The sequence below is a fragment of the Puma concolor genome, chromosome C1, assembly GCF_028749965.1.
Source record: "Puma concolor isolate L17-30 chromosome C1, mPumCon1.1.hap2, whole genome shotgun sequence".
NCBI classification, from domain to species: Eukaryota; Metazoa; Chordata; class Mammalia; order Carnivora; family Felidae; genus Puma; species Puma concolor.
In genome coordinates this window covers 207,999,645-208,022,166 of record NC_141674.1, presented here as the reverse complement: position 1 = coordinate 208,022,166, position 22,522 = coordinate 207,999,645, and the positions used below count along the sequence as shown (strand labels likewise).

At 41.9% G+C, this 22,522-nt stretch overlaps 1 protein-coding gene across 4 annotated transcripts in view; it reads right to left on the bottom strand.

Annotated features, from left to right (window-relative positions):
• The window catches only part of ACSL3 (acyl-CoA synthetase long chain family member 3), a 77,426-nt gene that overhangs the window by 34,946 nt on the left and 19,958 nt on the right, over positions 1-22,522 (bottom strand). Inside the window, exons 2-3 of one of the 4 annotated variants that reach the window (XM_086719749.1) lie at positions 22,405-22,462; positions 1,055-1,472 (exon numbers count right to left, since the gene is read on the bottom strand). In XM_086719749.1, coding sequence (XP_086575875.1) covers positions 1,055-1,432 — 378 coding nt within the window. In that variant the 5' untranslated portion in view covers positions 1,433-1,472; positions 22,405-22,462. Of the gene's footprint in view, positions 1-1,054; positions 1,473-8,055; positions 8,074-22,404; positions 22,463-22,522 lie in introns of those variants that run through there. The other 3 variants (XM_025912283.2, XM_086719750.1, XM_086719751.1) reach the window with 3 other exon arrangements.

The following is a 22,522-nucleotide window of genomic DNA, read 5'->3' as shown; positions in this document are numbered from 1 at the left end:
CACACACATTCAATTTATCCCCTCGACAAGTCTGAGAGCTGGCATTTATGAAGTATGGAGCAGGTTCTAATCTTCACTTTACTACTTGCTAACTGAAATGTCCCCGTGTACATTCTCCATCTATGCCTCTGTGCTGTCATCTGTAAAATAACAAGGATAACACTAACTCATATGGCTATTTTAAGTCTTAAATAACTTGATATATGTAAAACACTTAAAATAGCCTGACTCCTACGAAATGCTAATAAATATCAGCAATAATCATTATCTTCACGTTACAGATAAAGAAACTGAGGCCGATTTGTTAAATAACTTTTACAAAGTCACACAGCTAGTTAAGTGGCAAAGCTGAGATCCAAACCCATAGTGTGGATCTGGAATCCAGGTTCTTAACCACTATCTTTATATTTTCTCTAAGGATATCTTATCCTGTTTCAAATCAACAATGGCAGGCTTGTCTATATTTGTGAAAATTTTTTCTTTTTCTAATTTTTTTTTAATGTTTATTTTTTGAAAGAGTCAGCACAGAGCCTGATGCAGGGCTTGAACTCACAGGCCATGAAATCATGACCTGAGCCGAAGTCAGACTCTCAACCAACTGAGACACCCAGGCGTCCCAAAGAAAATTCTTTACAAAACATGCATTGCCACTGTCAAAGTACCAAGACATAAAGCCCCCAACAGAACCTACATTAAAATCAGAAACAGCAGGCCCCACATCCCAAAACCCAGAACCATCTCAAGCACACACAAGCGCTTGTATAACTACCCAGGAGTAAGGTTTCAGACCCAAAACTGCTGTAGACATTCTATTCCAAGCCACGTGAGACATTCAGGCTCAGTGGGCAGTCTCAATGGTTTGTGAAAACTCAGACCAATCTGTGCAAGAGAGTACAGAAGGAGATCAGGGCACAGTCAGGTCCCCTTCCTACCCTCCTCCTCCCGCCACATCAGCAACGTCCAAGAGAAGCAGGCTGTACCTGTCCCTTGCCGCCATTTCTACAAGCACACTTCACTGAGAGGAAAAACAAAAGGCAATGAAAGATCACCTTACCTTTTTAAAAATTTTTCCATTTGGTTGTACTTCATCTTCCTCATTTAAAATTTCACGTGTCCCCAAGAGTCTTTTGTCCTTAAATTTGTTTTTTGCATACATAAAGACTTTATCTAGTGTATCACATCCGGGGTATAATACGGAGGCCAAACCATCCAAACTGTTAACAGATCTGTATGCAGACTCAGGTTTTGAATTCACAGGCTTTGCTTTAATTCGGTTTGATTTTTCTTGTCTTGTCTCAAACAAAAAATAATATGGAATGTATGTTATAACAGTATAAAGTGATATTATAAAATGTATGAAATACAAAAGAATGGGGTTGATGGTCTGTTTTAGCTTCATGGTAGATGGTTTTGAAGATACGTGGTTATTCATAAGTGCTCAAAAAGTAGAATTAACAGATTTCCATAAGAATCTAGAAGGAAGAGAAAGAAAGGTATTAGTTCAAAATCATTTTTAAGTAACTTTAAAGAAAAATCCTTCATTTTAGGTGGGCAAATGAAGATATTTTTTTCCAATCAAGCAGCAGCAAGTATTGGCCTCCAGCAGTGTCCTGTCCACCCCTGATACGGTACATGTGAGTGTCTTCCAAGTGTCTTGTATCTCTTTCCACATCATTCTATAAACAGGTGGCTTTTGCAACCTAACGCCAAGTGGTGAAGAAGGAACAGGCCAGAAGACCTACATCAGAATCCACACCAAAAACGTACCGATTTCCTCTTCCCGGCAATCTCCTTACTTCCCTAGGGAACGCAACGGTATACACCAGTTCCTGCCTCGTGGCTCGGCAGCCACTATCAAATAATCACTGCATTCTCTCCCAGTGGGCCCCGTTCCCTCTCTCTAGGCAGCAACAAGCAACTGGAGTTGGCAAACAACACAGAATCCACTTTTTGTGTGATATTTTCCAATTTAGGCCGGTTGGATGGTGAAGCAAGGAGGCTGTAAACCTTGGTCTTTATACTTATATCATCAGATTTGTTGACAATCTACTATGTGTCCGATACTGTCCTAAGTACAGGAAATACAACAGTGAACGTCCTCTCATGGAGTCCACGCAGTCGCTGGGAGCAGCGGACGAACAAATATACGTACGTATGCCAAGTGTCGGCAAATCCCTGGAGGAAAAATGAACCAGGGAAGGGAAACACGAGGTGAATGGGCAAGGCTGGAGAGACGCTCTATGAGGGGCCCACAAGAGCCGCCCGGGCTGTGGCAGAGTCCCTCTCTAAGGAACGCGGTAAGGCCTTCTCAGAACAAAGGAAGGCAACGTGCAACGTGGCCCAATCAACTTCTCTACACATACGCATAGCTCTGAAACGACTCTGTAACTTGGACTATGTCCAATCGGACTATATGCGTCACCATATATGGGACACAAAGAAGTGGAAATCGCATAAAAGGCTACAACCCGTTGTACTTGGGGCTCAGTTTTTCAGGTACGAACCCACTGAGCCCGTGCCGGCACGACGAACAAAGTTGCTTCCTGGACAAAGAAAGCCTCGGTGTCCCGTTTCTCTGTGGGAGAACCCTGTTCTAGGGCCAGTGATATCCGAGCAGAGGCTTACAAGGAAGAGAGAGAGTGGGCCACATGCCTATCGGAGGGAAACTGAGCACTCAAGAGGAAACACTCCTTTGTGTGGTAGGTAGGTAACAACATCATTTTTGAAGAAACGAAACTGAAGCAAACTACTAATGACTCCATCCAGCTTCAAACCCGGGGGTTATGATTTCTAGCATGCTCAGCTCCTCTCCCCAACTCCATGCTGTAGAAATTCTATTCCAGGCAAATGTGGCCAAGAAATGTGAGGAAGCTCTACTGCGGGCACAGCAGGCCAAGAACGCTGGTCACCAGTTACCCTTGCCTCAGCCTGTCGATAACGTCCAGACAGAGAGCAAAGCTCCAGAGAAGACCAGTGGCGACAGCCACAGCCCACCACCTCACTCCCAGAACACAGGCCAGGCTGCTGTCCCTGCCCCTGGCTCTGGAGCAATGGCACACGGGTTCCTCTCAGGCCAAAGCAGGCTGTAAGGACAGAGAGCCCCTTAGCAACCCCCAAGTGGGCTGACTTTCGTCAGAACAGAGAACAGGGAGCTCAGGCCTAGTGGCGCTGAGGAAAACAATAGAGACCTTGGTGAGGAGCGATTCGGCCGAGGCTGGTAGTTCCAGGAGAGCAAGGAAGGAGTAGAGTAAATAGAAGTTTCATGGAATCAGGGAAAAGAGAACCTAAGAAGAGCCCTTCTGGAGTCAGGACAGCTCAAAGAGTGGCCTCAAACACAGCCCCTTTACAAAGGCCATATAATTTGACTGGATCACACGGTGAGGCAATTTACGGCCCAGGGCTCTGTCCAATACGATAAGGCAATCAGCTAGCTATCAGCGGAGAATAACTGCTGGACGTGAACTTGGCAGAAGTTTAACAAGGAGATCAGAGAAAGAAAATAGTTAAAGAGCGTCCTACTAAAACCATGCTGTCATCCCCTAAAGAGGGCACTTCAAGGGCACTCTGTGTGCTCCCAAGGGGGAGGTGGGGGGTGGAAACTGCAGTGAAACTTGGCTGGAAAGCCAGCCAAGTCACTAAACAAACAGGCAAGCAAGCAGCACAACAGCAAGAAGCCAGGGGAAAGGGGGAGGGGAGTCAGCATTCAGAAATGCTGAAATGTGCAGCTTACAGCAAAAAATTATGGGGCATACAAACAGACAGCAAAGGAAGACCCAAACACAGTGGGAGAAAGCAGGCAACAGAAACTGTCCACAAGAGGGCCCAAATGTCAGACTCAGACAAGACATCAAAGCAGCTATCATAAACACGTTCAAAGAACTAAGGGAAAAATTAAAAGTCCAGAGATGCCTGGCTGGCTTGGTCAATAGAGCAAACAACTCTTGATCTCAGGGTTGTGGGTTCAAGTCCCACGCTGGGTACAGAGATTACTTAAAAAATAAAACCCTAAAGGGGTGCCTGGGTGGCTCAGTCAGTTAAGCGTCCGACTTTGGCTCAGGGCATGATCTCACAGTCCGTGGGTTCAAGCCCCATGTCGGGCTCTGTACTGACAGCTCAGAGCCTGGAGCCTGCTTCAGATTCTGTGTCTCCCTCTCTCTGCCCCTCCCCGGCTCACACTCTGTCTCTCTCTCTCTCTCTCTCTCAAAAATAAAAACATTAAAAAAAATTTTTTTAAATAAATAAAACCTTCAAAAATAAAGTAGATGTCCAACTCTGCAATTTTACAAGATAAAGAACACCTCCAAATTTGCCCACGCAAAGCTGGTGAGAAGCCACGACCCTCAAATAGTCCCCAGGCTCTGTTCACCGTTCCACACTGTTTTCTTTGACAAGTCATCTGGAGGAAGAGTCCAGAGAATCTCGATTTATGCCATTAATGGGGACCCATTGAAAGTCTCTATTTAGGAAAATGGCACAATAAAAAATAAACGGTCCTGGGGTACCTGGGAGACTCAGTCAGTTAAGCTTCTGACTCCTGATTTTGGCTCAGGTCTTGACCTTACAGTTCATGAGATCGAGCCCCGTGTCATGTTGGGCTCTGTGCTGACAATGTGGAGCCTGCTTTGGATTCTCTCTCTCTCTCTCTCTCTCTCTCTCTCTTTCTCTCTCACTCTCAAAATAAATAAACATTTAAAAACAAAACAAAAAGACAAATGGTCCTACTACTTCCAGGACATCAGAGCTGCAAAGAATAAAATGTATCTCAATAATCCAGGGGAAGGATGTTACCTAAGTATTCTCCCTGAAATTTTATTTCACATGTCTGTGTTTTGAATTAAAAAATAACACTGTAATAAAAAAAATCTTATCTGCATATAATGACTGTATGATGACTGTACAGAAAATACTAACTAATCCATTAAAAAACTAATAGAACTAATAAGCAGCTCAGCAAAAGTCGCAGCGTGGACGATGAATATATACAGATCAATTGTATTTCTATACAGTAGCAATGAACAATCAGAAAACTAGGCTAAAGCAATTATATTTATCAGAAATAATACTTGGGATAAGATATAACAAGAAGTTTACTATGATAACCAGAAAACACTGTTTAAAGATATTGAAAGCCTAAATAAATGGAAAAACATCTGCTATATATGGACTGTAAGACTTACTACTGTTAAAATGACAACATTCTCCAAACCGGTGCACAGATTCAACACAATCCTTATCAAAATCTCTACTGGCTTTGATACAGAATCTTTCAAGCTAAAATTTGCATGGAAATTCAAAGTAGCCAGAACAGCCAAAACAACCTTGAAAAAGAACACCGCTGGAGGGGTCATACATCTCAATTCCAAAACTCAGCACAAAGCAATAGTGATCAAGACAGGGTAGTACTACTAGCAAAGGGATTGAGGGGTGCGGGGATAGAGATTTTTAAACAAAGGACACCACATAATTTGAATAAGCACCAGAAGCAGCAGGAGTTCCAGTGGAGCAGGGTGGGGGTGAGGAGACAGGGGCAGGGCATTAAAGTCCAATCCTTAGGTCCTTTAATGCTGAGAAGAAACTTCATGGGCGTTCCATTGTACACTGCATTCCAGTGTTTTAGAAAATTAGTTAACCATGGGGCGCCTACGTGGCTCAGTCGGTTCAGCGTCTGACTTTGGCTTAGGTCATGATCTCACAGTTTGTGGGTTCGAGCCCCACGTCGGGCTCTGTGCTGACAGCTACAGCTCAGAGCCTGAAGCCTGCTTCGGATTCTGTCTCCCTCTCTCTCTACCCCTCCCCCATTTATGCTTTATCTTTCTCTCTCTCTCCCTCTCTCTCCCTCCATCTCTCTCTCTCTCTCTCAAAAATGAATAAACATTAAAAAAATTATTAAAAAAAAAGAAAATTGGCTGTCAGCTAAAGGCAGCAGAAACATGAGGCAACGCGATCAGATGAACCAGAGTTGAAAATAACCCTCTGCTCCTGGGAGTAGGGTGACTAACGTGTGTGACGGGAAGCCAGCAGCTAGGATTCCCAGCTCCCAATTGCCCAACTGCCCAGAGGGTGGCAGCAGCCACTGTTCTTCCAGGCCTTCCCAACAACTGAAATCTTTCTTAACACAGTGCAGGTGGATCAGAATCCTAGAGAGGAAAGTCCCGAATGAGAGGAGCTGCAGTAAAAGAAGGGAAATGGCTTGGGTGCCTTCAAGTGAGACAGAGACACGAGAAGTAGCTGGTCAGCAGCTGGATGGCTGGTGGGAAGGAGACGAATGCAAGTCTTGACACTAAGGAGTTTAAGATGCCTGTGAGTCATCCAAACATAGAAACTATGGGAGTTAAGAGGGATCAGAGCTGGAAGCACACCTTTTAGGGCCATAATCAGATGGAGGAGGACAAGGTAGGAAATCTCCGAGATCAAGTTCAAGGACAGAAAACTCTGGAGGGAAACCAAAGCCAAGACTGAAGAGCAAAATCCCACTGGCGAGACCAATAAAAGCAGAACCTGGAGAGGGCAGGACCATGAAAGCCAAGCGTTGGGAGAGCCGAAGAGGAAGCGTTCAGTAGCATCACACGCAGCCTACATGTACCAGCCACATGCAATGAAGACATTTAATTTTTCTAAAATGTTTTAGACAAACAAGGTAAAGTAACAAACCTTTGGCCAACTGCATCCTATTTGCTGAAGGGGCTGTGGAAAATCTAGAACTAGGAAAGCAGTCACAGGTACCCTCTTATGTTGCCTCGTCTTAGAATGAGTATCACCTTTCAGAAAACAAACCTGAACAATTAACTCTGTTCATTTCCTTCACAACTTTTAGATTTCCAATCCACTTTAAGAAGGCCTCGTCCATCCCAGGGTTAAACTACTGTCCTCCTGTATTTTTTCCAGGATTTACATAATTTTTACATTTAGACCTTTAATCATTATGGAGTTTGTTTTTCCACATTGTACAAGGGAGAAAGCCAACTTCTTCTTTCAGATGAATTACCTGAACTGCTTATTAAATCAACCCCACTTTTCTCAACGACCAAAACGTGATCTTCAACAGTGAGTTCTTGTTCACAACCGGATCTGTGTCTAGACATTATTCTGCTCCTTGGACCTGTCTACTGCTTTGTCATGCCTCCAAATACAGTAGATTTACAACAGTGATTCTCAACTGTGATACATGGACCAATCATCCCAGAATTGCTTAGAGTGTATTTAAACAGAAGGCTCCTCAGACAGGTCTCCCCATTCTTTCCTCCCTATAAGCTGAAAACTCAACTGGCAGACTCACTTTTAAACAACCACCATGTAAGTTTTATGTGCACTGTTTGAGAACTACTATTTTAAATATCTAGTAAGACTCACACTCTGCATGTGCTTCAAAACTTTCTTATCAATTCTTACAGATTTACTCTTCTACATAAATTTTAAAGATTTAACATTTGTCTGGTGAAACTATTTGAAAATCAAAAGGAAAAAACACATGACAAAATATACAAAGAGCTGTTATAAATTAAAAAGAAAAAAGAGTCAAGCGTCGTAGAGGAAAACAAAAGAAAAAATGCATACAGGTGTGAAGGTCACTGTTGACCTTGAAAATAGCTGTGTTGGGGCGCCTGGGTGGCGCAGTCGGTTAAGCGTCCGACTTCAGCCAGGTCACGATCTCGCGGTCCGGGAGTTCGAGCCCCGCGTCGGGCTCTGGGCTGATGGCTCAGAGCCTGGAGCCTGTTTCCGATTCTGTGTCTCCCTCTCTCTCTCTGCCCCTCCCCCGTTCATGCTCTGTCTCTCTCTGTCCCAAAAATAAATTATCGTTGAAAAAAAAAAAAAAAAATAGCTGTGTTAAGGATCAAAGCCCAACTGGAGAGAGTTTAGGAAAGAAGAGGAGGAGCACTTTAAAGAGGAACAGAGAAGTGGATACTAGGACAGGACAAAGCAGGCTCTTTTGTTTTAAAGATAAGAGATAGTTATAGCTTGTCTTCATACTGAGGGCTATGACCCAGTAGAGGAAGAAGAAGATTAAGCAGAACAGAGAGTGAGACACAGCACACAAGTGGAAGAGGTTGGCCTTACAGAGGAACAGGGGCACAGATGCATGTGGGCGGTACCAGGAGCTAGTAGAAGATTCTTTTCTGAGTGCTTCTATCTTCTCAGAGTAATAGGAAGCAAAATCACTGGCTGAAAGGGAGGAAGAAAGAAAGATATTAGAAAATTAAGGAGAGAGGGGCACCCAAGTGGCTCAGTCAGTTAAGCATCCAACTCTTGATTTTGGCTGGGGTCATGATCTCGCAGTTCATGGGTTCAAGCCTCGTGTTGGGCTTTGCACTGACAGCACGGAGCCTGCTTGGGACTCTGACTCTCTCTCTCTCTCTCTCTCTCTCTCTCTCTCTCTCCGTCCTTCTCCCTCCTCTCAAAATAAAGAAACTTAAAATTAAGGAGAAGTAAAGTATCAAATAATCATCTAGGAGAACAGGAAAATAGATGGAGCAGGAGCCAGTAGGCTCCCTCGGCAGCGCCTAAAGCCCGCCTGAGGTCTGAGTCCTGATGTAAAGAGAGACCCACCCAGCTGTTGTGTGCTTCCCAGCCAAGTTCGGCTGGTGGAGCACAAATGTGAATCAGACAGAGAGCTGCATTAACCCAGGAGAGGGTTTTACCAGCAAGTACCAGAACAAAACGTGGGGAAGGGGAGGAAGACAAGGGAATGAAGGCTATTTCCAAGGCAGTGGCTACAATGACTAATCAGGGAGTTTTAAGCCGAGGAAAGGATAGCTCCTGAGGTAAAGGGTTGGTGAAAAAGAGACAAGATCAAGGCAATCAGGTCCTGCGTTGGGTTACAGAACTGTTGGCGTTGAGGTACTAAAAGAGAGCAAGATGGAACTGTCTTACTAAAAGGAGGTGATGGTCTGAATCGAATGCTTGAGACCGACAGTGTAGAAGGCATACAGTTATTGTTCATGAAGAGGACTAGGTTGTGATAACAAAGGGACAGCAAAGGCAGAGTATGAGATCATTTAAGGACAGGAGGTCAAGAAATTCAACTGGGAAGATATTGAAACCACTAAGAATCATGACAGGATAGAAGCAGAGTCATAGCTTGATGTTCAAGTATTTCAGGAATAAGGGGATAGATGACTGCAACAAGAAGGAACAGTAAGCAGTACAATTTAAAGGCAAAGCTTGGAGGACATGCCACTATCACTTCAGAGGCAAAAAACTGTGTTAAAGTAACCAGATTAGGCCCAAGATGGAGTCACTCAGGCTAAACCCAAGTCAGCAACCCAAAACTTAAGCTTCCACCGTTAGCTCACAGAGAAATAGAAGACTTGGGTCAACCAGTCGGCGCTTGCCCTCTCAGCAAGTTACCTGAACTGGCTCCAAGACGTTCCTTTGCTCCACATGAGAAAAGTAACCCTGCCTTAAACAATCAGCAAATGCCCAGTATACCTTCCGTATTTCTGCTCCCTTTGATCTATAGAAACTTCACCTTTCAGAGCTCTTTGGAGCTCCCTTCTATCTACTCATTGGATGCTGCCTGATGAATGAATTACTGTATCGGTAAATTGTTCGTGGGAAATTTTCTCTAAACAACTGAAAACAAAATGATCTAAATCAATCAAAGGAAAAGCTGAAGAACATATACATCCGCAGTATGGACGATGAGGCAGCCATTAAAACTAGTTATATGTACTTGCAGTTGACCTGAAGGGACTTCCATGCACCTTGCTAGTTCTTAAAAAAAGGTATATACGGGCCTGCATGGTTTATGTCTGACAACAGTATGGACAGGTCAAGGTTTTTAAGCAATTATTTATAAATTTTAAAGGAAGCTATTTTGGGTCAAAGTACATTAATTTCCCACCATAAAGAATATAAAAACTTCCATCTTTACTATACTCCCAGAACTGCTAATTAAAATAACAAGCTGACTCAAGTTTAACAACATTAAAAGAAAATGACCCATCAAATACAATCTTTTTTTTTTTTTAGCAAATACAATCATAAAACGAGATTGTTACATCAAAAGAAGTTATTCACTCACATCTTGCAGCACCTTAGCAGTTAGTTGCTTTAAATCATCCTAACGATCAAGTTAAAGAAAATTCCTTCTCTGTGTGGCTTCTACCACTTGAGAGGAAGAACACAGGAGACCTGGGAAGTGTGGAGGTGGAGGTGGAGGTGGAGGTGGAGGAGGAGGAGGAGGAGGAGGAGGAGGAGGAGGAGGAGGAGGAGGGGGAAGGGCATATAGGATTTTGTGTAACTGTCAGAAAGCTGAGGACAGAGCAGCTGGGGTTCTGAAAATAACTGTGCATCAGGTAATGGAGATTAACACCCACCTACAAAATCACCCTCAAATAATACACTCAGGAGACATATGAAATTCTGATGTTAAGATAAAATTTTGGGGCGCCTGGGTGGCTCAGTCGGTTAAGTGTCCGACTCTTGATTTTGGTTCGGGTCACGATCTCACCACTTGTGGGATCAAGGCCCACGCCTGGCTCCAGGCACACGGCACAGAGCCTTCTTGGGATTCTCTCTCTTCCTCTCTCTTTCTCAAAATAAATAATAAAATAAACTTTAAAAAAAAAGTAAAATTTTATGTTTTAAATTGTTAAGGAATATTATCATAGTCCTACAAGCTGTATTAACTCCTCAATTTTCTTTAAAAGCCAAAAAAAAAAAGCTACAAGTCATATGAAAAGCTTCCACAGACACCATGTGCTTTAGTAATAGGAAAAAACCTGTAAATGCCTGTATTGTGGGGGAAGGGAAAACCAATAAGTAGGTTGCCACAGGGATCATGTTCATACACACATATTAAATGGCTTTGCCTGCTTAGATCTGGTTGCATCTGCCTACAGAGACTTCAAGAACCTCTGAAGCACAGGAGAGAGAGGGCACAGTAGTATCTCAAACCATTCATCTCCATGCGCCGCAGGACTGACCAACGGAAATGGGAGTCTGGCTCAGAATCCACAACTTCTACAGTGTTCACGGGAGGGAAGCGGCCAGTAACACCATTACGTTACTCCACTAATACAGCGCGTCTGTCTGCTCACTACCACCTCCCTCCAAAACACCACCTGCAAGCTCCAACTCCCAGAGCAGGGGCAGAAGCCCAACACTTAGAAATTCTCCTACAAATCCACTGGGAGCAGAGAGAACACCCCAGGAAAGAGGGGAGGCGACGAGACAATGCTCCAGAGGGGTATCTTGATTCTCCACAATCTCTTGGTTAATCCTGCCCATTACCCAATCTTATTTCCACCTGGATTTTCCTTATAGCCAACAAAACCCAAACATGCATCGACACTCCAGAAATATTTATATATGGAAAAAAAAATACAGCTTAGCATGTTATCTCTAAGATAGTATATAAATAAGGGGATTGTACACCAATGGATATCAAGGTATCTGTGTTTGCTGGCGTGAAATATGCCTTGAATTTTTCACCAAACTTAAAATAAATGAGCAATTCTGAGTACCAATAACGCAAGCACCGTGTGGGGAGCTTTATATCATCTCACTGAATTGTTACAAAAACCCAATTTCAAACAGATCATGCCCAAAGGCACTTACAACTAACAGATGAAGTAGAATTTTAACCCGTATGTTTGACTCCCACCCAAGCTTTTTAATTCCTCCACACTCCCTGAACTCTAGGCTTAATACTTTATTGTTAAAAACAAAACAGGGGGGCGCCTGGGTGGCGCAGTCGGTTAAGCGTCCGACTTCAGCCAGGTCACGATCTCGCGGTCCGTGAGTTCGAGCCCCCGCGTCAGGCTCTGGGCGGATGGCTCGGAGCCTGGAGCCTGTTTCCGATTCTGTGTCTCCCTCTCTCTCTGCCCCTCCCCCATTCATGCTCTGTCTCTCTCTGTCCCAAAAATAAATAAAAAACGTTGGAAAAAAAAAAAAAAAAAACAGGGACGGGGCGCCTCGGTCACTCAGTCAGTTAAGCATCTCTAGATTTCCACTCAGGTCCTGATCTCGAGGTTCCTGAGATCAAGCCCCAAGTGGGGCTCTGTATGCTGTCTGCTTGGGATTCTCTCTCCCCCATCTCTCTGCCCCTCCTCCACTCGTGCTTGCGCGCGTTCTCTCACTCTCTCTCTCAAAATAAATACACTTAAAAACTAATAATAATAAAAGGAAAAAAAGTGGAGTCCTTCACTACTTTAGAGACACTCCTTTGCACAAAAGTCACATTTTACATAAACCAAAAAAGTCCCCAAAAACTGATCTAGGGGCGCCTGGGTGGCGCAGTCGGTTAAGCGTCCGACTTCAGCCAGGTCACGATCTCGCGGTCCGGGAGTTCGAGCCCCGCGTCAGGCTCTGGGCTGATGGCTCAGAGCCTGGAGCCTGTTTCCGATTCTGTGTCTCCCTCTCTCTCTGCCCCTCCCCCGTTCATGCTCTGTCTCTCTCTGTCCCAAAAATAAATAAACGTTGAAAAAAAAAAAATTTATAATAAAAAAAAAAAAAAAACTGATCTAAATTATTTGTTTTGAAATAAGAAACTGGGTCAAGAAGGGCAGAAAGAAAGATTTCCTTCCCAGAGCGAGGCTCTAAGGAGTTGTAATGAGAAATGCAACCAGCAATGACTTGCTCTCAGGAAAAAGTTTCTTTAGAGGCAGGACCCTGGCTCTGATGAGGACGCTTGCTTCTCTGCTTCCCCAGGCTAAAACCATAACAGAAATAATATGACAAAATGCATCTCTGGCTCAGGAGAATGTGTTGTTGTTGTTGTTGTTGTTTTTAACATTTTTTTCCTCAAAGCTTCTGCCATTTAATTTTATTTTTTTTATTTAATGTTTTATTTATTTTTGAGAGAGACAGAGCACGAGCAGGGGAGTGGCAGAGAGAGAGGAAGACACAGAATCAGAAGCAGGCTCCAGGGTCTGAGTTGTCAGTGCAGGGCCTGACACGGGGCTCGAACCCACAGACTGCGAGATCATGACCTGAGCCGAAATCAGACAGAGATCCAACCTACTGAGCCACCCAGGTGCCCCTCACCCTTCCTTTTAATGAAAGAAACACAAAGGATTTCTCCTAAAACTTCCAATATTAATACAGTGATTAATAACTTGGAAAATTTCAACTCTGACTCCACAGTTGTTACTGGTCTACAGATTATTAGATTGTCTGGCTGAAAAATCGAGGCCATTAATCCATTTAAGTACTCCCTTAATACAACAAATAAAAAAGTGAAGAAATTCTGTACCAGGAAGTCTACTAAAAGCATTATTAGAGGTTTGAGTCATATTTTCATCTGAATTAGATTAACTTCCAAATTCACAACTAGAAAGTTTTATGAGGAAATAAGAATTGTGTCCTTTTCTTTTTTTTTTTTTTTTTTTTTTAATTTTTTTCAACGTTTATTTATTTTTTTGGGACAGAGAGAGACAGAGCATGAACGGGGGAGGGGCAGAGAGAGAGGGAGACACAGAATCCGAAACAGGCTCCAGGCTCCGAGCCATCAGCCCAGAGCCTGACGCGGGGCTCGAACTCACGGACCATGAGATCGTGACCTGGCTGAAGTCGGACGCTTAACCGACTGCGCCACCCAGGCGCCCCTGTCCTTTTCTTTTTAAGACAACTCCTAAGCTTGTGTTTATTCTAACCACAGGAAATGAAATTCTGGCCCTGAAGACACTGGAAGGGAGGGGGGTAAGGAGGAAGAAATGGGAGGGAAGGGGAAAAGGGAAGAAAGAGGGAGAGAGGGAGGAAAATTCAGCAAGTCTTTGCCATAAACATATTTACATTAAAAATTAAAAAGCAGCTGACCAGAGTCAACTAACTTTACATAATCTTCAGTTATTCACTGTAATTTTTAAGCTTTTTCAATCCTTTTATCATAATAGTTGAAATAACAGTAGTCCTCAAATATTCTCTTTGAACCACAAATATAGTCTCCTGACTCCCCTAACTGGCTAAGACACATTTTTTTTTCAATCTACTTTTATCCTATCTTCCTTTTCTAACGTCTGAGCCAGATGTTTTTTAAAAAAAGTGTTGAACCTTGAATGAATCAAATAGGAAATAGAAATTAGGCAAAGGAACTTATTATACCTTTCTCAGCTTGATATAGAACGGGGGTTTCAAACACACACACACACACACACACACACACACACACACACACACACACACACACAAGAATACTAGTCCCGGCTCTGCCACCACTTACCATGACACCCTGTCCAAGTCAACAAATTGTAATTTTCTCACCATAAATGTTGATGGGATTCAAATAAATCTACTGTAAGACTAAACTGTACTGATGCTAAGGGCTCCCAAATCAATTTCAGAGCAGTGACAACCATCAAACATTGAAGATGTAGGAGGAGCCCAATTCCATTTCTGTCTTCTACATAAGATACTCTTCCCCCTTGTGGGGGGGGGGGGGGTGGATAGAGCAAGAGTTCCCTTGCTTAAAAAAAAAAAAAAAAAAAAAAAAAAAAAAAAAGCAAGACCACTCAACAAGATTTCTAAGGTCTATTTCCAAAATTCTAATTTTTTCCAATCAGATCAGACTATCTCCATGGTGGGCAAATGAAGAGGTCCAAGAAGCGAGTAAGGAAAGCCTTTACTTCCTTCTCATTTTGAATCACGTGATTGCACTATCTTAACAGCAGTGATTTTTAACGTAGTCTAGAGGCGATATGGGCAGTCTGTGAGAATGTGCCCATGTTTGACAGGCTGATCCAGCAAAGATGGGATAAGGCTCGATCCGTCTTGGCTAAATTTCCTCCCAAGTGAAGAACCACTTCAAACCAACCAACACACACACACACGTTTCGATGCATTGAGCACAATACGGTTCCATATATTCATCCTGAACTCTGGCATCTCGAGCCACAAAGTTAAAAGAACAAGAGTCAAATACTACCAGATGCTGCATTTATTTAAGCAAATAAATGTATAAAACCTAAGGTCTCCACAAAAAAGCAGCTAAGTGATCTTTTTACACATCAGAACATCCCTTTACTCTTACTTAAGGCTGTCAGATTTTACAAATAAAAACAGAAGACAGCCGGTTAAATTTGAATTTCAGAAAAACAATGAACAAATTTTAGTGTACATATGTCTCATGCAGGATCCGGATCACGTAGTAAAAATTCAGTCGAGGGCGCCTGGGTGGCTCAGTTGGTTGAACATCCGACTCTTGATTTTGGCTCAAGGCACAATTTCACAGTTCATGGGTTCAAGCCCCATGTCGGGCTCTGCACTAACAGTGCAAGAGCCTGCTTGGAATTCGCTCTCCCTCCCTCATTTATGCACTCTCTCTCTCTCTCTCAACAATAATAAACTTAAAAAAATTTTTTTAATTGTTTTTTATCTGAAATTCAGATTTAACTGAGTGCCTTCTTCTGTTTTATTTGACAACTGTACTCCCATCCCCAGGTGACCACAAAGTGTGACAATTAATTAGGATGACCAACCACTCTGAGTTGCCCAGACTTTGGGGTTTCCCAGGACACAGGACTGTCAGTGCTAAAACTGGGAAAGTTTGGGGGTCCCTGGGTGGCTCAGTAAGTTAAGCATCCAACTCTTGATTTTGGCTCAGGTCATGATCTCTGATCTTGAGGTTCGTGAGATCAAGCCCCAAGTCAGGCTCTGTGCTGGCAGTTTGGATTCTCTCTCTCTCCCTCTCACTCTGTTCCTCCCTGACTTGCACATACCCATGCACACTCACTCTCTCTTTCAAAAATAAATAAACTTTAGAATATAAATAAAAAATATGGGGTGCCTGGGTGGCTCAGTCAATTAAGTGTCCAACTTTGGCTCAGGTCATGATCTCAAAGTTTGTGGGTTCGAGCCCCACATCGGGCTAAATGCTGCCATCTCACAGCCTGGACCCTGCTTCGGATTCTGTGTCTTCCTCTCTCTGTCCCTCCCACATTCATACTCTGTCTCTCTCTTTCTCTCTCTTTCCCTCCCTACCTCTCAAAAATAAACATAAAAAATTGTTTTAATAAAAAATGAATAAAGCCAGGAAAGTTTTAAGCAAACCTGGACAAGCTGGTCACTCTACAATTAACCATCTCAAGGAATAAGCAAACAAATTATAGCCTCGATTCCACCACTAGTTAAGTTTGATCTTTTGTTTATGAAACAACTTTTCTATACTTCATTTTCCTATATGTGTCATCATTTGGATAAAATGGAATGCAGCAAATAATAAAGGACTTTGGAAAATGCAAAGGCATTATAAATGCCACTTACTAGTATAGTTGGTTTGGGTTCTCTTTATGCAGAGTTTCAAAGCAGACCATTACTTGGTTTTACTGTGCTGACAGCTCAGAGCCTGGAGCCTGCTTCAGATTCTGGGTCTCCCAACTCTCTCTGCCCCTCCCAGCTCATACTCTGTCTATCTCTCTCAAAAATAAACATTAATAAAATTTTAATAAAAAAAGAAAACAAACAAAAATGAACATTTTTTCTCATGTCTAGTACTCCATGTGAAGTGTAAATATCCTTGGACACAGAACTATTGGATCCCACTCTGTGGATCCCACTCCAGTTCCAAAGGTAAAGAATACACATAGAATGTAATTCAGGGCCAACTCTGTTTAACCAACTCAACTTATGTGGCCTCCATACATCTATAAAAGATGATCCTCAACAAACTTCCCTGTCAGGATTTTTAGAGTCTCCCCTCTACCCTTAACAACCTCATGCCAGAACTCAGCAATACGCAGGAGAGTACTCAGAAGTGGTTCCGTTGTTCCTTCATCAATCTTGTCATGTGACAATCCCCAACCACCCTCCAGCCAGACAGCTTACACACACACACACACACACACACACACACACACACACACACACACACACCCAGCTCAGGGTTCTGAATCATTTTGCCTCAACTTCCTCATCTAAGGGAAAACCTATTCCTACTGTGCTTTCTATTCGTCTTCCAAGCCATGTAACTCCCCTCTAATGATTGTACCCAGAAGAGGTAATCTGAGATTCTCTATATAGAAGTACACCTTGTTGTATCAGATAATTTTGTTCACGGTTGATGCAGTGAAGGGAAATGGGGAGAATGGCATGCTCAGTCATCCTTATATTATCCACATGTTAGGGCAGAGAACTTAAACCCTGGAGCCCTACTTCACAGCACTGTTTTGACAAATTCATCAGTGTGTCCTAAACAGCCAAGAATTAAATGCCCGGACCATATTAGAACAATATTAAATAGGACCATGTACTCCTTTCAGTGCTAATTCCTTACTTATTCCAATTATCTCCAAAATGGTTAATGAGAACCACCTATATAAATATTTCAGGAGACCCTAAACTATTAGATTATATAATAACATCAGCTCGGCTGGTCGGTACTTGAGGGTCTTAGCAATTTCAACCCAATCCAGCTAAGCACTTCACTGAGTATTACATTAACCTAAATCTGAGCGAGTGGATTGGTTGCTGATTCAGTTAACAACTTCACTTTTGAACTTAACTATTTTCTTCCCTACAGTAAGAATAGAACAGAAAATTAAAGAAAATTCAAAAGCCAGAGGCTAAATAGTTGCAAGCATGTGAAATATGTCAGCAAAAGCAAATGTGCATAAAATCAGCAAAATAAAGTATGCGTGTTTGAGAAGAGGCAGCTCAGGAAAGTTTAGACTTTGAGAATGTCAAGACATTAAAGTGTCAAAATTAAGATTTTCAAGATAATTTTAATCTACACTAAGTCTACCCAATCTATACATTTTAATTTCAAAGATTTATAAATGATTCAGTAAGATTCTTTACCTATTTGCTTATCTTTTCCTTCATTCCCCTCAACCCAAAAGCCCTTATCTTGCCATATCAGTTAAAAACAAACTTAAGAAAAAGCAAATAATACTAAGAAGAACCTATAAGTAAGTCGTGGAAATATGGAACTACAGGATAAATAACCTGCATTACACCAACCAACATTAGATCAACTTCATTATTTGTACTATCTAAACATTAAAGAGCTAAGAATAAGGTTTAAATATGCAATACTTCCTATAGTCAATACTTAGTTTTCACTAGATTTCATTTTATTCATATGATCTCATTCTATGTTTCCTTTTTTAGCTCTTTACATAAATGTTCTTCTTCCTATAAACCGCCTATTTTACCCCTAAGGAAGCTTTTCTCAAACAAGAAGTTTCAAAATTAAAGCTATGAAGATAAAAAGTAGTCTTCCCTCTCCTCCATTCGCCAGTGTGCCCAGCTTTCTGGCCTCTGCAGCTTTTCCACACGTGGTCAAAACCTAAACTGTTGTTTTAAAAATAGAAGGCACGTGGGAATGCAAGCTGGTGCAGCCACTCTGGAAAACAGTATGGAGGTTCCTCAAAAAACTAAAAATAGAACTACCCTGCGACCCAGCAATTGCACTACTGGGCATTTATCCACGGGATACAGCTGTGCTGTTTCGAAGGGACACATGCACCCCCCCTCATGTTTATAGCAGCACTATTAACAGTAGCCAGAGTATGCAAAGAGCCCAAATGTCCACCAATGGTTGAATGGATAAAGAAGACGTGGTATATATATACAATGGAGTATTATTCGGCAATCCAAAAGAATGCAATCTTGCCATTGGCAACTACGTGGATGGAACTGGAAGTATTATGCTAATTGAAATTAGTCAGAGAAAGACAAAAATCATATGACTTCACTCCTATCAGGACTTTAAGAGACAAAACAGATGAACATAAGGGAAGGGAAACAAGAATAATATACAAACAGGGAGGGGGACAAACCAGAAGAGACTCTTATATATGGAGAACACACTGAGGGTTGCTGGAGGGGTTGTGGGAGGGGGGATGGGCTAAATGGGGAAGGGGCACTAAGGAATCTACTCCTGAAATCATTGGCGTACTAGATGCTAACTAATTTAGATGCAAATTTAAAAAAAATAAAAAATAAAACAACAACAAAAATAGAAGGCACAAGAAAAAGGTATCTACCTTCAACCGTTAAGAGAAATATTTGGCCTAACTCAAAGAAGCCTTTTCCTGCTAAGCCACAACAAGCCGCACACCTGCTGCTGTCCGCACCTCCTTCCAACCTTCAAATCTAGATCACCTTCACGTACAAGTGACACTATTCTGAATGATTCCTCCCTACTGCATGGCTACACGCAGATAACTCTCTCTGCTACCATCTGAACGGGTAACACTGGATCATTAGGATGAGAGATGAAGTCCTGAAGTCCATCAGAACTTGTCTAGTCTAGGAAATATTTAAAGAGGGGCACCGGGGTGGCTCAGCTGGTTGAGCGTCCGACTCCAGCTCAGGTCATGATACCACAGTTCATGAGTTGGAGCCCCGCATCAGGCTCACTGCCATCAGCACGGGGCCCACTTCACATCCTCTGACCCCGCTCACTCCGCCCCTCCCCCGCTCAGGCTCTCACTCTCAAAAATGAACACTAAAAAAAAGAAAATTTTTAAATATAAATTACCAGAAAGTATTTAAATGTAAATTACTAGAATCACTGACAGAATACACTTTTTTAAAATCAATATATATACTACTTGGCAAGGAGAAAGAATGAAATAGGCCTTTTGTAGCAACGTGGATGGAGCTGGAGAGTGTTATGCTAAGTGAAATAAGCCATACAGAGAAAGACAGATACCATATGTTTTCACTCTTATGTGGATCCTGAGAAACTTAACAGAAGACCATGGGGGAGGGGAAGGAAAAAAAAAGTTAGAGAGGGAGGGAGCCAAACCATAAGAGACTCTTAAAAACTGAGAATAAATTGACTGTTGGTGGGGGTGGGAGGGAGGGGAAAGTGGGTGATGGGCATTGAGGAGGGCACCTGTTGGGATGAGCCCTGAGTGTTTTATGGAAACCAATTTGATAATAAATTTCACATTAAAAAAATAAATAAGAATAATGAACTTGCTGAGCATCTATAATAGATTTAAAACACTAGATAATAGCCTCAGTAATGGCTCTAAATTTATCTTTGCCCAATTCTATGTTAATGTTCTCTTTCAAATTCTACATGTCCTTTTTATCTTTTAATTTAAAAAAATGTTTTAATGTTTATTTTTGAGAGAGAGAGACAGACAGACACTGAGCACAAGTGGGGGAGGGGCAGAGAGCGAGGGAGACACAGACTCCGAAGCAGGCTCCAGGCTCCACGCTGTCGGCACAGAGCCTGATGAGGGGCTGGAACTAACAAGCCTCGAGATCATGACATCATGACCGGAGCCAAAGTCTGATGCTAAACCGAGTGAGCCACCCAGGTGTCCCTAACCAATAAATAGCATTAAGATAAAACTCTGTAATCAAACTCTGCTCTTCCAGATTTTTTTAAGGAGTATAAATAAAACACTGCAATCTAACAACTACACTATGGACATCTCTGCATGTGAATCAGTTCAATTTTTACACCATTTCTGAAGTCACAGGCCTTCTGAATATGTGCAGTTGCCAATGTGACATGGAGGAGTTCTAAGTTTTAGAATTCAAGACACTGGGTTCCCCAAAACCGTCTGGGACGTTCCTTTTACTTCACAATATACTTAACTCGTATACAATGGCAAATGTCCTTTGCCTTTTTGGGTACCTGATCAAGTCTAGGCAACATTATGAGAGACAAAATTACTTTTGTCCCTTTGCCACAGCACTTTTTTCCTATCCCCCAAATAGATACTTAAACTCTAAAACCACTTCCCCATTGACCCCATCCAGCTGAGCCTCTATAAAGGCAATACTAACTGTAGTCATTTATATAAATGCCTTACTACTTAATACCCATTGCTTAATACACAGTGAATTATATGTGCGATTCCAATTTCATTGTAAATCTGAATTCTGTTGACCCATTCCTAGCTAGAAATTCAAAGTTTGGAGTTTCCAAAACCCACTAATCACTAAAAGGAATCTGCAGAGATTCCTACCGTGTTCTGACATTTACTTAGTTCAAAGCACTCCTCATGCGGCCAAGTACACCACTCAAGAAACTGTAGGCAAAGAAAGGTCTAAAATAAAGTGAAGGCACATCAATGGGCATGGAATATTCCTTTTTCCATCACACCTGCTTCATTAAAAGATGCTAATCTTGGATATGCACATGAAAGGTCTAGAAGGACACACTCCAAATTGGTAAGGGATAATACCCTTGCAAAAGAACCACAGGAACAGCAAAGTTATCTGCTACTTACACACTCCTATACTGTTTAGCTTTTAATAACAGACATAATATTTGTTTGAATTCTTTTTTAAAATTATTGTTAGCGTTTATTTATTTTTCAGACAGAGTGCGAGCAGGGGAAGATCAGAGAGACAGAGAGACATAGAATGCAAAGCAGGCTCAGGCTCTGAGCTGTCAGCACAGACCCCGACATGGGGCTCGAACTCACGAGCTGTGGTATCATGACCTGAGCTGAAGTAGGACACTTTACCGACTGAGCCGCCCAAGTGCCCTGTTTGGATTCTTTTTAAAATCAGTAGATAACATAAAAATCAGTAAATTTGGCCGATATGGACAAAGATTTTGGGGGGGAAGGAGCAAAGACTCTGAAATGATCTTCTGAAACAAGATAAATAAATATCAACCAGCATGATTCTAATTGATAAAAATGCTTATTGCTTTTATATTCTCAAAGCATTTTATCAACACAGACTATTCCTTTTAACAGTTCTATCCAATTTTACTTTTACGATGAAAATTTTCAGTTCACTGGATCCCCAAATTCTTGCCCCAAAATTTCAAAACACTAATTCACTTCAGAAGCCACAGTAAGGAAAAAAATAAAACATTCTACATTCTATCCCATCACAACTATAAGTGACGTGCAGAACTTAACTGCAGGTTAACAAAAAGCCCACAGCCGTTTTCCTGGCCTAGGACCTACAACTTCTGTTAAAATATCCATTTAGAAATTTAAAATAACACTAACACAAATTTAAAATGACCGTCATGGGGCACCTGGCTGGTGGCTCAGCTGGTTAAGCGTCCAACTTCGGCTCAGGTCATGATCTCATGGTTTGTGATTTTGCTTCAGATTCTCTGTCCCCCTCTGCCCCTACCCCGCTTGCACGCTCTATGTCCCTCAAAAGCAAATATTAAAAAATTTAAAAATAATAAAAAAATGACTACCACATGTTGAAATAATACCACTCTAATCAGTGCTAAACTTCACAAAATAAAGAGGCTACTGAGTTCAAATTCACACAGATACTTAAATGAAATTAAACTGAGAAAAGGAAAATCAGTAATATCGGTGAATAACATGGCTTAATATTCCAATGGGTTTGTACTGACTTAAAATTAGTAGGAAACCTACCTTCTAACTTTCATTATTCTACAATCATAAAATGGGAAGAATTAATAAACATTTTTCTCTTAGACCGTTTATACACACTTGATTTTAACTTAATACATTTTATGCCTAAGAGAAATATTTTATAATTAAAAAATTAACATTTTACCAGTTGACAACGGTAGGACGTGTTAGTGCCTTCAAGGTATGCGCCTTTCCTTCAAGATCTGTCAAAACACACAGAGACAAACATTACTACTTGTGGTCTAGTTAATCGGAGCCAAATA